Source organism: Phodopus roborovskii, unplaced genomic scaffold (assembly GCF_943737965.1).
Source record: "Phodopus roborovskii unplaced genomic scaffold, PHOROB, whole genome shotgun sequence".
Classification (NCBI taxonomy): domain Eukaryota; kingdom Metazoa; phylum Chordata; class Mammalia; order Rodentia; family Cricetidae; genus Phodopus; species Phodopus roborovskii.
Window position 1 is genome coordinate 4723676 of NW_026126515.1, and position 19675 is coordinate 4743350.

At 49.7% G+C, this 19675-nt stretch overlaps 1 protein-coding gene across 8 annotated transcripts in view; it reads left to right on the top strand.

Moving 5' to 3' along the window:
• Positions 1-16777, top strand: part of Rgs6 (regulator of G protein signaling 6) — a 482896-nt gene extending 466119 nt beyond the window's left edge. For 2 of the 8 annotated variants that reach the window (XM_051196274.1, XM_051196277.1), the window contains 2 exons: positions 7360-7426; positions 15732-16776. In XM_051196274.1, coding sequence (XP_051052231.1) covers positions 7360-7426; positions 15732-15895 — 231 coding nt within the window. In that variant the 3' untranslated portion in view covers positions 15896-16776. Of the gene's footprint in view, positions 1-7359; positions 7427-15731 lie in introns of all 8 variants that reach the window. The other 6 variants (XM_051196275.1, XM_051196276.1, XM_051196279.1 and 3 more) reach the window with 4 other exon arrangements.
• The last annotated feature ends 2898 nt before the right edge of the window (positions 16778-19675 follow it).

The following is a 19675-nucleotide window of genomic DNA, read 5'->3' on the forward strand; positions in this document are numbered from 1 at the left end:
CACTAAGCCATGTCCTTTCTACAGTGGCTATAACATTTGAAATCAGCATTAGGCAGCACCTAGTAATCTTTGTAGGCTACATTTTGTGTCACCTTCTCTGGGGTCCTTTGGTGGGAAGGCCATCACTCACCATGAGGGGGGGAGGGCATCTCCTAATAAGGACCACTTTCCACCGCTTAGGGCTCTCTAGCCTGTCAGCCTCTGTCTTCTGGTTTCGTGGTTGAGAGATGATAGCATGTGGGAAGGGGGGTGGATGGGTGGCCTGATCTCTCTTTGATGTTGAGTTGAGAGCTGACTATAGCCTGACAGCAGGCTGATGCCTCTGCAGGGCAGGACTCTGGCAGAGGACCAGAGGCTTCTGGGGAAGCAGGGCAGGCGGGAGGAAGCAAAGAGGCCCTAGCCAAAGAGCAGCAATGTCATTTCCTCTTTTGGATGGCAGCTGAAGCCATCTGGTGTGAGTTCTGAGCTGGAGGAGAAAAGTCCCCTGTCCCTTGTACATAGTACCAAGGAAGATACCTCAAAGTATGATGGCATTTAAGTTGAGAGAAGTGATAGTCCCGTCGAAGCTGGCAGCCACTCCCTTTACCTTCCCCATTAAAGCTTCAGCTGCCCCTCAAGAGTTCCAACCACTCTAGTTATGGACTGCAAAGTAAGAAAGCAGGTACCCAAGCAGGGCCAGAGAAGGGACTCTGAGGAGCAGGTTTCTGTCCACCCCTAGGGGAATGTGGAGGGGTGGCTTCGCCAGGGCATTCCTTAGACTCCAGCAGGGAAGGCTGGAAACAGAGGGCTCCTTGGCACATGACCAGTGGCATCTCTGCTTTGGGCTTTTCATTCTTTTTGTCCTGCCTGCCAAGAAATGTGGGGTGGCGGTGGAGGAAGTCAGATGGAGCCCAGGGAGCCAGCCAGCTGTCCTTCCCCTGCCCCCTCCCTCCTCAGCAGAAAGCTAGAGGGAACCTGATCATTACAGGACTCAGCCGCTCACAGGGCTGCTTCAGGCAGCTCTGAGGGAATGACCCAGGAGCAGAAGGCTGGGGGAACCAGGGCAGTTGACCCTGCAGCTGCATCTCCTTCTCCCGGGTTGTTTTTCTCCCTCGGCATTTCCCGAGAAAAAGGATGGCAGATTGAGTGTTCAAACACCTAAGACTCAGCAGAGTCCTGGAAGGCCTGGACCTCGGTCGGAAAATCTTTTCAGGTCTCCAGCTAGAAAAGACAGGCTGAAACATCTTACACAGGATTGCCTTTGATGGCAAACAGTCCTCAGATTCTTTTGAAACCACTATGTTCCAAACATTAGAGCCAACCTCTCCCATCAATCCAACCATAGGGTTACCCTCACTAGGGATGGCTGTCATAATGTGTGGGTGGGGATGCGTGGAGGTCTGCCTTCCCAGAGCACCATCAATGTCTCCTGGAACTCCTTTATGCAGAGGAGCTACTGCCTATCTACGTGATCCCAGGCAAATAACTAACTGGCCCCCTCTGAGACCTACAGTCCCCTCCCCCACCTTCCCTGTCTATCCCTTGGACTGGTTAATTGCTAGTGTTTCTGTCCAGCTGGGAATGTTCTGTAGGTATATGCCTCTCTCTACCCCGGGAACTTTTGAGCTGTATGAATCATTCCTGAGAGTCCAAGAAGAGCTGCCTTTTTGTCCCATTAGCTACCCAATTCAAATGTGTCTGCCAGCCTTGGAGATGGGGAGATAAATGGTGGTAGAATGGAGTCACAAGTATTTACAAACCCCAGACAGGCACCAGCAGGAAAACTGAAGCCACAGTGGCTTATAGGACAGGCCCTTCAAGAACCCAGGGCTTGCTCCTGGAGAGCAGGCAGAGGTCACAGCGAACAGGGAGTCATGCCATCTTGCCAGCTCAGCAGTCCCTCCTTTGGGTCTGGATGCCCAGTGGCAAGGGGCAGGTGCCCAGGTCAGTGGGCCCCAGTGTTGCTGCTCCTGGATCGAGGTACCATGTGCTAAAAGAATGAAGTGTGGCCATCTGGGACTCATCACTGATGTCCCATTCTTCAACAGGGAACCCTGACCCTGCCGCTTGAACACTCTTAGAGATGAGTAAGGGGGAGGTGGGGTGTCTGGGAGACAATGATGTCGCCGTTACAGTCAGTGGTGGGTGAAGTCTCCTCTAGTCTAGGTCCTCTCTATGTTGGCCCATGGGAAGTGTGGCAAAGCATACAGTTTGTAGCTATAAAAAATGAAAGTGTATAAGTCTGTTTTTCAAAGGCTATAAAAGCAACTGAACCAGCCAGGCTGCTGGAAGACACCCTGATGAACTGATCATATCAGGATCTAGAAACAGGGAGGCAGTTGTTGTGTATTGTCACTTGGGGGTAACTCATTATCCCTAGACCCTGCCACCAGAACCCCAGTGTTACAACTGATGATTCAGTGTGATAGCTGAAGGTACCCCCCAAATGCCTTGGCACCCAGTACCAATTCAGAGAAGACTCATGGGGGTGGTTCAGCATCTGAACCCTGACATGAGCAAGTCTCTGGGATGATTACTGCATCCTCATCCCCCCCCCCACACACCGTTCCTGCCGTTCTCAGACCCCAGTGTGCCATGCAGTCAACTGAAAACCCCAGCCCTCTCAGGCAGAAAGGGCTTAGCTGTGTGTTTACAGCAGCTGATTTCCATCCAGATCTCATCCCTGCCAGTCCCCCAGCGAGGGCGAGGCAGGCTGGGATGGACTCTGTGCATGAGCCAGGCAGGGATCTATTTTGGGAGGTGACCTGAGCCCTTTGAGTCTTGTTGCCTCCTGGCCACCTGACTTAGGAAAGTTATCCTGCTGGAAGGTGATCTCACGTTAGCAGTGGCTGGTGGGGTTGTGGGATGTCAGCCTGTTCCTTGTCACTGTGCAGCCAGACACTGCCACCTGTCCCCATGCACCCACATGGGAACCTCGTGGGGTCCCATCTGTCCAGTGAGAATACTGAGGGTAAAGGTGAGTCAGACCCTGAACAGCAGAAGACAGGCCACTCAAGAGACTGTGCGTGCCCCCTTAAGGAACAGATTTGCCCCACCCTGCCATCAGGACAGAGAAGAGAGAGCACTTCCAGGCATTACTAGACTTACAGGTCCTGGGAAGAGGACAAGGCTACTTTTACCAAGGTCAAAAAGACTCGACCCTACCAAACTGGAGAGTTACAAGAGGAAGTAGGGGTACTTTAGATGCTCAGCCCCCACCCCCTACACACACCCCAGTGAGCCACTGTGAAGGTGGTAGGTATTTCCCTTTGCTAAAGCAGCTAGTGAGTTTCTCAGATTGCACTGTAGCTAAAGCGCAGTGTCCTAGAAGGAGGGCACACCTATGACACACACATTGTAGGAAAAGACTATAGGAGGCTGCTCGGAAGTAAATGGCCGCATGCGACACTGTAAGCCCAGCATGCTGAGGTGTCTTTCATAAAGCCAAGGGGAAAAGGGTGACTGAGGGGTTACAAGGTACTTCCCTCTTGGGTGGGGAAATGAGACAGGGTCCAAACAGAAGTGCTTTTCCACACTCCCTCTTCGTGTCCAAGGCCCTGTGGCCCTCACAACAGCACAGTCTCAAACCAGGTAGGGCCTCACTGGCCTAACATTTGGCAGGACATTCTCCTTTTCCTGGGTGACCCTAACAATGACATCCCTAATGCAGAGAGGAAAAAAATTGAAAGAGCAAAGACCTGTTAGTGAGATTTCATCCCAACGATTAAAACTAATGTCTACACCCCAGCACTCTGTGGTTGTCGTTTCCAGCTTGAGGCTGTGATAACAGGGTTGGAAATGGTCAAAAGGCCAGAGGAGAGCTCCTTGCCTAGTACTGCTCCGGATGTCTTGATGCTACCCTCTGTATCTCATCCAGGGTTCTGGAAAGCCGAAAGGAATTCAGAAGAGAAAAGGATTGTGATGGTCATGACAAGAGAGACAAGAGTAGATAAAGATGTCTGGCCTCAAGCAATGACCATCTTTGTTTCCCAGAATAAATGGACCCATCTAGATTGTCCCAATGGGTAAAGTAGAACAGGTGGATAGAAGACATGGAGGGCTGCACCACTGGAGAACACCCTGACAGCATTTAGAAACTCAACAGTCGAGAGCATTGCCGAGACGCTTTCTGCTCAGTTCCATAATGTCTTCCCGCTGGAATTCCCGGCTGCACTAAATATTTCTTAAGGGATCTTGCCATGTTTAATTCACTGGTCTACAAGTTGTAGGGAAGGTAAATGGGTTATAAGGGGGAGTTTGCTGAGACTGGAGGAGAGGGATCCAGGAGTCTGCCTTAGAAAAAAATAACAAACAAAAAGTAAGGGAAACTCAAGAAGCAGAATTTCTGCCCTCCACATCATCCCTGCCTCCCTCTTTCCCCGACCTTGACCATTTGTTGTTGCTGCTGCTGCAGCTAAGCCTTAGGCAACAGGGCTGTCTTCTCTGCATGCCTGAAAGGAGGTCAACCAGTGAGGGACACAGGCACTCATTGGCACAGGGGGCTGGGCACAGAGCATCCTGGCCTTGGGTTGGAAAAAGCATAGCTTGTCACATTTCCCAACAGGATGGGTATTTTGTTGAAAACAGAAAGGACCATTTATCTTTTACTCAATGCCACTGCAGATTCTAGGCGAAGGAGCTGACACCAGGAACCTAACATGCCCCAGGGGCTTCAGACCAGAAAGAGACTGCCCTCCCTTGCACACCCCTCCCCCCTCCCAGGTCCTGCCTAGGGAAGCCACCTCAGACCTGGCTCTGGGGAAGGGAAGAAAGAGCTTTCATGTCACATTCCTTTCAGCTGTCCTAAGAACCAACCCAATTGTAGATGACACTCCCTCCTCTCTCAGGCTTCACCAGGGGCTGCTTTCAACTCGTCCTGGGATTGTGTAATTACGGTGATTACAGCTCATGGCTTTTTTTTCATCTCTTCATCTTTTGCTTTCAAATTCGTTGAGGCCTCTCATTAAACATGGCGATCCTGGTAAAGTCAGCAAAGTTTTAACAAGACTTTTTTTTTTAAACTTGGAAGAAGGCTGAGGCAGGGCTGGTGGTGGTTGCATTCTCAGACATTCTTTAAATCCCTGTCAGGACAGCAGGGCCTTGAACTAGGAGATATGGAGCAGGGAGACTCAGGGATCCCTGGCCTCATCCACATGCCTCTGGCCTTCGTCTCTCCCACAAAGAGTAGGCTTGTAGAACCCACAGACTATCCAACAAGAACCAAAGACACAACCCTGTAGTCTGTAGCACAGGTAGCAGGCAGAATTTGTTGTGGATGATAGATATGTTATGTGGTTCCAGAGCATCCATCCATAAAGATTATGTAGAGGAGGCAACCGTTATCCTATGTGGGTGATCATGACCAGAGGTCATATACTCAATGGTGATTTCCTTGGTAATGATACAGGCTTCAGATCCCATCATTTGCTAGACCTCAATCATAGTTTTCTTGACTAATTCCTAGGTCTGTAGGACATCATAAAGAAAGACCACCGAGGAGTATGGGTTGGGTGTTAGCCACTAGGGCCCTTGACCTGCTTCTTCCAGGTTTGGTGTCTGGATCCCAAGATGATCATGTTCTCCAGAGACTACACGGACTGCCTGGGGAAGTGTGTGCCTTTGAGTGGCCCCTGGCTGGGCCCTCTCACCTGGCTTCTCAAAACCCTTGAGCCTGCTCCTGTCCCTAGCCAGTTGCCTCTGCTTGTGTCCCTAACTAGAGGATAGAGCTGAGTTGTGACTAAGCTGTGCTAACCACCTACGATTGAATGTCAAAGTCTTGGCCACATGTCCCTGTCTGCATCCGCATCACTATCCATCACTATCACAGATGACCTGCTTGTTTCTTCCCCTGAGAGCCATGTCCCTTTAGGGCTCACAGGAAGTGAGTCAGAAGCAGGCAGCCACTCCCCTGCTCTACCTAATACTCATGTAGGAGCCTTAAAAAGTCACTCATGGACCTGAGGGGCATACCATACCCTGCCTCGCAGGACAGGGCAGAGGTGTGCACTAGATGAGAAGATGAGAATGGCAGCTACCATTTCCTGGGAACTCATGGTGTTAAACATATCTTGCTGGGCATAGCTTGAGTTAGATGACCATGAGAAGATACTCTAAGCCTCAGTTTCTCCTTCTATAAAAGAGAGAGAATAGTAAGTGATGAAGTATAAATTTTACATAGGGCACACTGTTTGCAGCCTGACAACCATTGAGTAGTATTCATTGTAAAATGCCATCCTTAGTTCTTCACTTACCACCTTATGTCATTTGCAACAGGGTTCTGCGAGCTGGTATCTCTGTATTGATTTAATAGTTGAGGGGTATAAGTGGCATGTGCACCATGTGCAAGGTGCATTTTACTACAATGGCTGGCATGGTAACAACTCACTGCATGGTAGCCATTATCACTGGCCTACTTTAAACTTAACTCAGCTCTCATCTGCTTTCCTAGGGAATGGAGAGGGACTACAGTGCCCAAGGGGCCAGCCTCTGGCACATGACCTATTTCCTGTGGCTCTTAAGGACTTCCCAGGAAGCCTTGGAGCTGTGAGTCTCATCAACCCAACAGATGGGAGGGGCCACAGTTACACTGTTTCTGTGTTGCCAAGACCTGGCCTCAGGACTCCCACAGAGACCCAGACTTTAAGATAACTCCTTTCTCCCGACACATACCAGGAATGGCTTTGTCCACAAGAAGTCTGTAAAATTCAGTCCTCTAAGCTTAGCTCTCACAGCCACATTTCCAAGGCAACTCACCTCTCAACTGTTTGCCTGCCTGGACCCACCCTGAGCAATGCAACCTCACACCAAGGCCCATTGCTCCATCTGCCAGATAAACAGAGGTTTCTATTTTTTAAGCACTTATTATACAGCAAGGCTGTTGGAAGGCTTAGAAGCAAGTGGCAGAGAGTGCTCTACAACATCTCCATAAACAGGGGTAACACAATGGATTTTCCTGAGAAGTTGGTTTGTTGTTTTGTTTTATATGTGTCTAAAGGCACAGGCTTCAAGTCTGCAGTGTGGTCAAAGGTTGGCACAGTCCAGAGCCGATATACAAATCTCTACCCATTAACTGCGTAGCTGCTTATGTATCTTGCATGAGATGCTTATGTGAAATGCCTGCCCTATTACGTGCACACATGTGAACAGGAGTGTACACAGGTGCATGTTCTGCCTTTTTGAGACACACCTAGGTATTCAGTGTATGGTCTGTGTGCCACCATATGCTGCAGGCCTGCATGTGCCTATGCATGGTGCATGGACTGCATGCTGGTCATGGCTGTGTGCGCATCTGGGCAGGGGCGTCCCTAAAGCCACAGGTCTTCACGGTTTCAGCTGGATGAGTTATTCTTCCCTTCCCTTCCCCCAAACACAATTGCCTAGTGCTGCTGGCGCAGAGTCAGAATGGCTGCCGCGTTTCACCCCCGAGGTGGCTTCCTTCCAGCAGTGGGTGAGTGATCCCAGTGTCTTACACTGTCTAAACTTGGGGATCCTTCTGCATAGACAGTGTTCCACAGTCCGGCAGAGATTGTCTGTCTGTCTGTGGCCTTGGCTCTGCTCACAGCTCCTAACCTCACGCATTGGTCCCACGGTCAATCAGTGGCACCCATTTCTTGGTATCCCTGTTTTTGACACCCAGAGTTTTTTCTTCCGAAGAAACAAGGGGTTGAGTATTCCAGACATGATGCTAACATGAGTCCTTTGTCCTGGAGGCAATGCATAAATACCATCCTAGGTAAGGGTCCTACAGTTCAAGTCTCAGGGTACCCACTTCCAATTGACCTGGGGTTTCCTCTTCCACCAAATAAGGCTTTTGGAACCCTTCCTTTGCAATCCCTGGACTGATCCTCAGGAAAGCCCACCCCCCCCCCATATTCCTATATGAGAAAAGAGTCTGCAGGGAAAGAGAAGTGGGAAGGTTCTCTGAAGCTAGGAATTTCAACAGCCCAAGGTCCTATCCGGAGGATGCTTGAGAGTGCTGCTTAGCTTATCCCTTTCCCAGGTTAAGAATTCATAAAATGCTGGGTTGCAGTCGAGGTGATAGAGAGGGAAAGGGGAATGAACTGCCTTCTTTCCATGTGCCATATGAACATTCATGAAGCATTCTGCTTTGGATAGACAGAGGGCAAAGAATAAATCAGAAAACAGTCTTCCTGCCTCCTGGGCTCTGCCTTAGCAGCTACCATAGTTAGGGACACCAGCCAGTGTGTGTTTGTAGGAGATAAGTGCCTTTGGGTAAATGGCATTGAAGTCTTCACAGGTTTCCCAGGAGATTCTCATACTGCCAAGCAAGCGACTTCTTCTGCTGGCTTGTCCACAATATCAAATTTCTAAGCTTTAACTGCATGCACCCTGTGGTCATAGCCCAGGGTTACTTGAACTTCCCTGTTGGAAAAACAGGAGCATCCAGTTGTTGCCAATAGCAACATAGTCATCTCCCTGTTTTCTTGAGTCTTTGGCCTTTTCCTAATTTGGCGTAAACCAGAGCTTAGATCTCCATGTACATTTAAGGGGGGGGGGAGGGAAGAAAAGCATGAGGCAGACATTGTGCAGGCCCCTGGCAGGTATGCTACTGGAGGGTTTTGCAAGCAAAATGCCCCCCTCCACTCCCCTCCCTTCCCGAGGCCACCAAGAAGTTCCTGCAAGCTGAGGGCAGAAAGGGCAGATTGCTCCACTGGAGTGAGAGGAAATAGAGACTGAAGGCCCTATAGTCTTGGGGGGGGGGTGGGTGGGAAGCAGCTTCCACTGCAGGGGAGGTGGAAATGTAGGACTTGGAAAGGAAGCCAGAGAGTCCGTGTCAGGGCATTCTGCCACCAGTCCAGGGCTCAGCTGTTGTGCACTCATCTCTCCTGGCATCCCTGCCTAGTTCCAGATTAGCCTCTGTGCAGTTGGAGGGAAATGGAAGATGGTCTCTCATGGCTCGCCCAAACCTGCCAGCAAAGGTTAGTTCTGCAATGATATCCTAAGTAATGATTTTGATTGAGAGGCAGGAGCCAGGGTCTGTGGACACCATCCAGGGAGGGTTCTCTACTCTGTCCTGTCTGGGATACCCCAAATCAGGCACTTGATCCATAATGACTTGACATGGAGTCATTTCTAACCGGAATTAAGTACGTTCTACGTGACCCATCTTAGAAAAGCCAGTGTTACACCTCTGCTTCTGTCCTTGAGGTCACTTCAGGAGAGCTCAAAGTCACATAGTCACGAACACAATAATGGCTTCAGCTGATGTGTTCAGGCTCCACTGCTGCCAATCTGTATGGCCCAAGCCATGCCCATCTACACCCCGGCTCAATGCAGTAGGCAAAGATACCTTTTACCAAGCTTGGCAGTCAACAAGGGATGCGTCCTTGGTCACAAAACTCTCAAATATAGAAAGGAGAAGCCCTGAGCACAGCAGAAAGTGTATATTCAAGGAAGAATACCCTGCACTGCCCAGAAAGCTGGTGCAGAAGAATGTGAAGAAGTGCCTAGTGCCTGGGTGTTCCCATCTGCCTCTTCCCTCGACAGTCATGGGCGTGTGCCAAGAAGATGGGTGGTTCTTGAGGCCCATTACCTTGGCTCTGCCACTGTATGGCTTCCTGTTCTCAGGAAAATCTCTCCAGCTCTACTGGAATCCTTTCCCCCACATTACATGATGGTAAAGAATTACCTAACCAGCGAGGATGTGGTGGGCATTTGTCCAAGTGTCTGTCAAGTGCCTAGAGGTCTGAAGGTTTACCACCAAGGGCAGCTGCTGTTAACCCAGGTCCCTAGTGATGAGACCTGGCTCCACCCTGCCTCCACCAAGGCCTGGGCAATTGGAAAAGTATGCTTTGCAAAGAGAGGTATATGAGCTACAGATGCCACCTAATGGGTGAAGAATTCAGAGAGAGGCCCTGGGAGGTCAAGAGGTAGCTTGGCCCATTTGCATTCATCCAGCTAGGGTAGCTGACAGCTCATTTTTCCTAAATTCAAGTTTCAGGTTCTTGACCTGAAAATGGTCCCTGTGTTCAAATGATGTGACTTCTGAACAGATTCCGCAGTCCCTTCAGTAACCATGCACCCACTGGCGCCCACCCGTTTACGCCACCACATGTGGCATGAGGAACTGTTTTTCTACTTTGATTGGTTTTTTCCTTTATAAAGCAGATTCAGGATTAGGTCTACCTAAATATATAATACTTTTTAGCTATAAGTTTTTGTTACTAGTTTGCGCTTCATCTACACCTGTAGCTTTTTCCTATATACCTTCTTATATAATACTCAAATAGAAAGAATACTTTAGAACAAACAAAATGCCCTTCAGCCCCAGAAAGCTCAGTGACAACCTTGTAGGATTCAGCCCCCAGAGTTCCTACCCAGTGGCAGAGTGGAACAGTGCAGAAATGCCCTCTTCCAGGCTGCTGTCTGGCCCACTGTGGATGTAGTCCAGGTATCCTCAGCATGTCCCATTACCTGTATTTTCTATTTCCTCGGCCCCACCTTACATAGTGGAAGACGGGCTAAGAAAAGACGGGCAGCTGAAGATGCTCTGAAATTCTTCTAAGGACAGGATCTTCTACCATCCCCTGCCAGTTCCTCAGACATCTGAACCACCCCAAGAAATAGCCTCCTCCCCCCCTCTCCTCCTTCAATTATCACTGGGAAAGGAGATGTCATGGGATTCCTCATACTTTCTATGCAAATCATTCCTCTTGCCTTATTCAGTGTGGGGGGGGGGGAGGGGACAGCAACAGGAGTTCTGATCCCCAGGGAAAGACCTGATACAGTTAGGCTCTCTGCTTTGCCCTCAACTGCTAAGCCCTCGCCAGGAACCCTAGCCTTTGAACCTGGCTCATGGCTTTCCAGCTGCTCTCCTTGGCCCGGCCCACCCCCCATCCTCTGAGCCTGTCATTCTGCATGCATATATACAACCTCTGTGAACTTGGGCACCATCAAATCATACATGGCCTTCACACTCCTGGAAAGTACATCCCATCTCTGAGTTGGTGTGCCCATTAGCAAGGATGGAAAAGTGCCTGTGTGTCACACCAAGGGGTTCAGCTGGGATCAGTGGAAGCTAGAAAGAGCACCTCCAATTAGTCCTGTCCAGAGGACCTGAGTTTCTCCCGGGGAGGAGGGGAGCATTCAGTTTCTAGAATGGCAAAGATGGACCCAGCAACTAACAAAGAAAGAGGAGTAGAAACTCGGTGACAGGACAGCTGGGATTCTTTTCTCCTCCCTAATCTTATTCCTTCTGGTTTCTCCTTGAATTATGATTGTATGTGGTAAAACGCAGATCTGAAGCATAGGGTTCAATGAGTTTGACAAATTATACTCCCATGTAACCGGCACCCCACCATCATACAAAGTCCCCTCTGCCCCTTTCCCGCCAATGCACTTTCTCTTCCCAGGGCAGACAAACCCCACTGGAGCCTAGGTTTTGATTTGATAAACACTGCAGACATCTAACTTTAGTTAGATCAGCCAGAGAATCCGATCAGCTCAAATGCCCATATTCTCTTACATTAAAAAGAGTGACTCCCCTCCCTGAGACCCTAGTGGTTGGCCCTGCTGTCCCCAATATGGCTTGTGACACCTCTCTCCACCCCCAGTTCCCCCCCCCGAGACATTGGCTCTCCTCTCAGCCAATGAGCTTCTTAGCCTCAGTCTCCCAGGTAAGTAAGTGACAAAAGTTCTTGGTCACAGGGTCATGCATGCTTTGTTGGTTACTATCTAGAAGTGTGATGCCCGGAGCCTCCGCATGCCGTCCAACAGCATGTTGGCTCTTCCTCTAGCTGTGCACAAAAGGGAGCTATGCCTTTCGTGCATTGTCTTTCAGAAACAAAGGATCCCGTAATACCTTCTTCTAGGCTTCTAGCCATCTCAAGGGCCATAGAGCTGAAATCATCTGTTGAGGGGAGGGCAGGGGGGGGGGGTTGAATGTGCTGGTGTTTATGAACCAAGCATCGAGCCCCTGATCCAGGAAACTGAAGCATCCCAAGTTCTCCTGGGCTGCATTTTGCCAAGTGTGTGGAAGGGGAAAGGCGCTTTATTTGTGTGCAAAGCTCTGGTGTCTGTGGAATGTACCTTCCACAGTTCAGTTCTTCATCACTGCATATTTCCTCGTTTGGACAAAGGCTGCCTGCTAAGAGCATTTTCAACCACCCTCTACTGCTTCACTCAGCTTTGCCAAGGCCTCAGGCTGAGCTGGAACCATAGTCCAATCCCAACTGACCGGCACTGAGGAACACCACACATTCACACACACCCCCAAACATGGCTGTGTCTGTAACTCTGAGTGCCAGGCAGGGGCAAAGTGACCACTCCCCTTTGTTCAGAATCATCTAAGCTGGAGGCAGGGATGGGAGGAAAGTAGAGGGAGGAGAGAGCCCTATGGGGTACAGGAAGCCCTCCCGTCTCTGGGTAGAGCAGGTACCTGAAGCAGCCTGCAAGCCTGCTGGGTACAGCCTCTGGGGCAGCCCGCCTCAGAACACAGACAGCTTCGCCTCTAGGATTTCACTTTGATCCCTGAACACCATAGGAACCGCTGCTCTTCAGAAGGCAGGGCTGCTGCTGAGCCAGGGAGAATCTCACAATTTCTTCCCCAAAGCCCCTGGTCAGGCATCCAGCCCTGGCTGCTCCTGTGTGATTAACTTCCTTGCAGCCAATAACCCAGCCTCCCTCACTCGGGAAATGGTGTGGCGGGTGGATTGCAGCTAGACCACCTCAGCTGCGCAGAGTGCTTTCCAAGCCATCTCCCAAGTGAGCCCTCCTGCCCTCCATCTTTAGCATCAGAGCTCGTATTTGGTAAATGTGAGCTCAGCAGTAAGAAAAGGACCAAAAGGCCACATACCACATGAGAGACTGGTACTAATCCCAGGAGCCGATCAAGGGCTGGTTAGCTACCTGCTTCATCCCTGAAGTCCCTAAAAATGGGAGAAGGGGTGGGGCACACCATTTGCAGGCTGGCCACAGGTCTTTGGAGCCAGAGCTATGAGGCTGTTTTGGCAGGAAGAGATTAATTATTGCCTCCAAATCCAGCCAGGCTCTTTCTGTAAAGAGAGGTGAGGGGTGGGGTGCCTCAGGGCTAAAATCACTCAGAACAGTCCTTCAGGGAAAAAAAAAAAATATCTACCCTGCCTCAACCCACAGTGCCTCTGCAGCCAAAATGACCTCACTAAAGAAGACGGAACTATAATAAGGGTTGGGCAATTGGTAAACCTTCTTCGTCTTTGAGCTTTTAAGTGTTTGAGCTTTTAAATGTTACACATTGGTAACATTTTTATTCAGATTCAGTGTTTTTTTTTTTTTCACATGTACTAGCTAAACTGGGACCCCAGTGCAGTATATAGCAACTCAGACACAGATATCTAAGTATACAATGTTTAATTTGGGGCCCTGGTAGAGGAAGGGTAGAAGGGGAAGAGAAAGCCAGATTCAGTGTGTGGTTCCTGCCGCAACAGGCCACTCCTTTAATGTGATTAGGGGTGAACACGGGTGACAGGAAGTAATGCTGTTACCCCAGAAGGTCCTTAGACTCACATTTTCCCAGAGAGGAGTCTATGCCCAGTCCTTTATGCCTACACTGAGAAGGCACATTCCCAAGTGAATCAACAGGATGACAAACGTTCCCTGGTCCATGTGAGAAAGGAGAGTGAGAGCTGGACTGAGACGGAGGTCTTAGAAGCTGGTGTCTCTGTCTTGTAAGGGGCACTGTAGTGCTGTCCCTGCTGTAAAAGGACTGGCCATCCTTTTAGTGATTTTCAGACTGATATAGGATGGACTGGGGAGATAGCTAGGTACATAACATGCTTGCCACACAAGCATGAGAACATGAGCTGGATACTGATATAATCCCAGCACCAGGGCTAGACACATCCCTGTGGCTCCCTGGTCAGCCAGCCTAGGCTACTCAGGGGAGCCCTAGGACAATGAGAAACCATGTCTCAAAAACCAAGGTGGACAAGTGCCGCCTCAGAAATGACACCTGAGGTTGTCCTATGACTTCCACATATACCTTCATGTGGGTGCGCGCACACACACACTCAGACAGACAGACAGACACACAGACACACACATACACACACACACACACACACACACACAGGAACCCTCAACGACTTAAAATCTGACTGAAAAAATCTTTAGCCTAGTATAAACATGGCTACGGCTTGCTACAGGCTGAGTTTAGTGCATCCAAACACTGAGATAAGGTTTTCAATGGGAAGAGAGAGAGAGAGAGAGAGAGAGTGTGTGTGTGTGTGTGTGTGTATGATTTTCCTTTAAGATAGGGTAGAAATGAAGGGAAGGAAAAGGAAAAAATAGAAGGGGAGTAGATACAGTTTTCTGACAGCTCCTGGGAGCAATTCCGTTTCTGCACACGCCTTCATCCATGCCATCAACAGTCCCCGCTAGGTTGACTGTGTCCCTCCCTCCATAGAGATCTAAGCCAGATGATACACAGCCCTGGATCCTGCCAGCTCCAAGCTCTTGTTCATTTATTAGACCTGCCCATTATCCATCAATTCATCAATCAGCAGGTTTATTGAGTGCCCTACTAGGCTTCACCAACCAGATCAATTTTTTTTAATTACATCCAGCTTACACACAGTCAAGCCCAGTAAACAAAATGAGCCCTCACACCCCCTTGGAAATGAACATGAGGAATGGCTGGCCCATGCGCTGGCACTGCCAAAGTCCTTGCTGATGGGGGATCATCTGCTGCCCTCTGCAGATGGTGATGGCGCCACTGACCCACTGTCAATAGCAGGACAGGCTTTGAATGTTTTCCCAGACATGGTGAGCAATCTACCTGGGTACAGTCACACTCTTCTCTGAGACCCCTGTCCAATAATATGAATTTCTAAAATGGGTGCACGGGGAACAGGCAGAAACCATGTCAAGGGAAATAAGCCGAGGAATCGAGCCTCATTCATCCATGTAGCTCCTCGGGCTGCCCGGGGCTGAATTCCCTTCCAGATCATGGGTTCCTCAACCACCCCAACAGAACATGTAGACAACTAGAATGTCCCAGAACCTCTGTGCCTCATATACCAGGCCTCATGGTCCTATTTATTCTTTGATTCTGATTAGCCACATAGGATTTAAGAGATCATAGACTTCCTGGTCCGGGGTCATCACTCTTGGCTAGTGGGTACTACTATGGGGAATCAAAGACACAGACATGACAGGAACGCACCTTCCTGGCACTCCAGTTGCTCCAGAACACTAAAGTCCCTAGTCATGTTCACAGCATCAGCACCTAGAGCGGAAAGTCCCCAAATCCTATGTCAAGCCTTCATTTCAAGTAGGTCTCACAGTTTTCAGAATTTCCATGACTAACTCCTTAATTTCTAATCACGCAGCTCTGTAGTCATCATCTATTTGTGTCAACCCACCATTCCTGACCTCAGACTTCCCCAGTACACCTTCTCCTTCCACTCTAGAGTCAAATCAAGTTCAAGGGCAGCCCATAGGTATTAAAGGATCTGAGGGCTTTAATGTCTAGGTTTTGGTAAGTAAAACTTCCATACTCCAGCTAGTGTGCTAGCCATATACACTCCCTTAACCTGCCCTAAGTCCTGTTTGTTTTGTTTTTCTTTTTTTCAGTTGTCCTTAGCTGGGGCTTCCTTCACTAGGATCCCCCAGTCAACAGGGTCAGCTGGGTTGGATGGTTGGTCTTTTGACCAGAGTAATTTCTACAGCAATTAATTCACCTGTTTGGCTCTCTGTCTCTGTCCCTCTGTGTGTCTGCACACCCGTGCTGTGCTCTCTGTTGACTCTCTCTGCAGGGAAAGTCGCTGGCGGGCAAGCGCCTCACGGGCCTGATGCAGTCCTCCTGACCGCCCCCACCCCAGGGCCTGGGCCCGCAGAGCACCCGGGCAGGCGGCGCTCCACATCCACGGACAGAGCTTCCTTGCTGGGAGATTTGGTTACTGTGAAGGAGAAAGAGTGAGGGCCACGGAGAGCGATGGTGGGGAGATGCGGTGGGTGAATGGGAGACCAGAGAGAGAGTCTAGCGTTGCTGGGCCAGCCGGGGAGAGGCGCCTGTCGACAGCCTCTCTCTTGCACAGTCTCGAACCAAGGCTTTTTCTCTCCAAAGGCCCATTTCTAACTTGGTCAGAGAATGTTTCATGGGGTTCCTGTCTGACTATCACTTGAGATGTTAACCTCACCTGTCCAGTTGTCTGGGGAATCATGCCTTCCAGCAAACTCGAGGGGGATGAGTGGACCTGGGCACATAGTATTATGCATCACATCCTTATCCTCTCTGATGCACTCAGTGCTCACTGCCACCTGCCTTCCCACACTGATAGCCACCCAGACACAGTGGATGGATGACAGACACTGCTTTCACGTAAAATGTCAAAAATCACATCTTCCGCACCGATGGCACTTCAAGTTCTTTCCACCCTTTTCTGAGACCGACCAAATTTTAAAGAAGTCTCTGTGGGTATGGTGGCGACCCTCCGGTCCCATCAAATGTCCAAGGGTCCAGAGCTTAAAGAGGCACAAGTGCAGATGACAAAGTGTGTTGTTTAGCCTCTGAAGGTTCTGGTGACAATCTTTTAAAACTATTATTTCTTCTTGTCTAATGTTCCCCCTCCCCTTTGCACCTTGGTTTGTTCCCTCCTGTTTTACTCGAAATAAACATAGCCACGAACTCAGGGGCCATTGGGCTTCTCCCCACTGGTAGCCCAAGTTCCTGGAGGTGGATGGATTGTAGGGTTGGCACCAGGCCTAGCCAGACTCTTAGTGGGTTAAGTCTCAGTTATTCCTGAAGCTAAATCACAATATCCAATGACAGGTCCAGGCCACAACCACAGGATTCCCTTCTCAACTTTATTCTGACGGCCCAACCAAAACACCCTATTAAACACAGCTGATCACCTAGGGAAGAACAAACCATGCAAGAACCTGCAAAAGATCTGTGTTCTTCCTATGTGTTAGAATGACCGCTTGCCAACCTGGCTGTGAAGTCACGCCTGTAAAAGCACCACATAGGAGATGTTTAGCGAATGGTCATTGGTCCAGTTGTCATTGTGATTGCCATGAGCCCTCAGACACCACCGTACTAAGCAACATGCTTTGAAATTCAAATACGTCTCTCGCCCACACACCTTCCTTGCCAACACCTGTTAGGATGGCGATAGGCCTTCTTTCGCTCTCTGTTGGTCATGGGCGAAAACTCTCCCTTGGGAGTATATAAAGAGAGAAGGGAAAGGAGGAACAGAAGGAAGGAAGGGAAGGGTAAAAAGAAAGAAAAGAGAGAAGCACTGCTCATGGAAGTAAATTCACCAGCTGGTGACCAAAGGCCCAGGTGTTTGTTGAGTCCCAGCCTCCTGGGTGTACCATGTGACCCATCAGCCTAGCCCCCACCTGCAAAACCTGTCCATACCTGCTTCTACGCAACCCCAGATCCACAAGCCTCCTGTCCATGCACCACAGGGGAGCCACCAGGGGCCCTTAGATTCCTCCTTAGAAGACTCTTGACCACCGCATCCGTTCTCTCCGTTCTTTTCTCCTTGAGATATGGTGGAAACTGGAGGTGGCACCCAGACCCTCGTCAGCTGCTCCCACTGAGCCCGGCTCTTTGTAAATACTAGGCAACTACATGAGTACACATGAAAGAAGTGAGGCCACAATCAAGTTAGAGGTCTTCTGACTCGTCCTCTTTAGCTCCCCTTCCTTAAAACTCTCTACACAGAACCCTCCAATTTCTGAATAAAAGTGTAGTTCAGGTTCATCTCCACCCAACACAGGAAACTTCCCTACCAAGGGTCCTCTAAGCTGTGCCGACACCAAGACATCTCAAACAATGGGTCCATCCTCAGTCTGCCTCCTGCCCCTTCCATGGACTACAGAACACGCTCTAAGCCAGGCTGCAGCCTGCATAGGACAGACTTCTTGGCCGCGCTTCCATACCCTTTTTCTGCTACGATAACCAGAAAATCAGTCCCACTCTGGAGGTCCCCACATGGCCCACCCAGAGCCAGGATACTCTAGTCCCGAGATGGAATGGGAGTCAAGCTTCTATACATCCCCAGGAGACAGAAGAGGGGAATCTCAGCAGGCTCAGAAGAGCCAAGGGCAAACACTTCAGTGGGATTCCAGCCAGGAGCCATACGTTTTCACAACAGTGGGGAGCTCATTGTATGGCCTCTGTGGCCTGTTCCTTAGTAGATCAGGCAAGGAGCTGAGATAAGAAAGTAGAGCAAAGCTGTTCCACTCAAGTTGACGAGCCCAAGTCAGTTTGTCATGCAAAGATTTGAAAAATTGGGTATTGGCCAGCTTCCCTGTGACCTGGTATACACAGACAAAAATCTAGATGTTTGATAATCATTCTTCAGCAAAGCGGATTCCTCTGTCCCATTCTGGCCCCTAGAAGCCTCTGAGACAAGACTGTACCCCATGATGGCTTGTGGAGAAAATATCACTTTGGCAGCCTCCTCAGTCCTTAGCAGGTAAACACACCCATGGCCCAGGCAGAGAACAAAAGCAGAAGTAAGGTTTCCCTGCATGGGAAGAATAGAGCTGGGAGATTGTACATTGAAATATGCAGCAGCACCAAGCACCAGGCTGGCCCAGGTAGGCAGAAGAAACAACCTGCCTTTCTAGAAAGAAGCATGTCAGTTTCATTCCCCCTGGCAAGCTGCTGCTGCACCCCAGAGACAAAGGGAGGCCCAAAAGACAGTGCAGTTAAGTGTATTCCAGACTTGCCCACAGCTCAGTAGCTAGGTGCCAGGCTAGTACCCAGGAAGGGCCTCTTTAGTGCTAAGTTTCACCTTTGGACTAGCCAACTCCATGGGGCATGCCCAACAGGGTTCCTGGGATGTTCAAACTACCTCACCAACAGGATACAGAACCAGGAAGTCTGGCCACCCTTGCTTGTTGTGCAAGTTGTTGTTTTTGTTTTGTTTTGTTTTTCTCTGAAGATGTCTTCTTTTTCTGTTCCACACGTGTGAGCTTCAGAAGACAGCACCAAGAAGCCTTCCCACAACCGGGGAAGGATTGAGGCCCTGGAGAATTTATTACAAGAAAATGTTCCAAGAAGTTCCAGGAAAAGGGAAGCCCAGGGCAGGGGAGAAATAAAGTGTCACCAGCCTCTAAAAGGACATGGCTGAGATGAATATGTGGCAAAGACCGTGGAATAAGTTGAATAGTGGTCAAATAAATCACTAATAACTCACCACTGGACCCTCTAAAAGAGGCCTGTGCTCATGTAACCTTGGCAACAGCAGATGCCAGCAACTTACTCATTAGTGCCACCCAGTGATAAGGCCTCCCCTGGGCAAGACCCAGGGGCCATCAAGTAGCAACGTAGCAAATGTAGCAATAAGGGGCAGGGACCCTGAGGTGGCAGGATCCAAATAACTGGGGCTCAGCCTTCCCCACACCTCAGTGAAGGGACAGAACCAGTTGCCATCAGCTGTCTGGGGTGTGGGAGCCCTGCCCACACCAAGGTTCCCTGTCTTATAGCCTATGACCATTCACCGCATGATCACAGTCACGTCGGAATGGCCTCCTCATAGTGCATGTGGTTCTCATTAATTTATTTTCTGGAATTTGGGGACTGGACCCCAGGACCAAACATGCTGAAAACGGTCTAAAAATAAACAACTACTTGAACCCACTACACTCTAGTTAACTATGTGTGGCTCTTTGGTTTGGGGGGTCCCATGGGCAGAATGCACCTCTAGGACCACACACACACACACACACACACACACACACA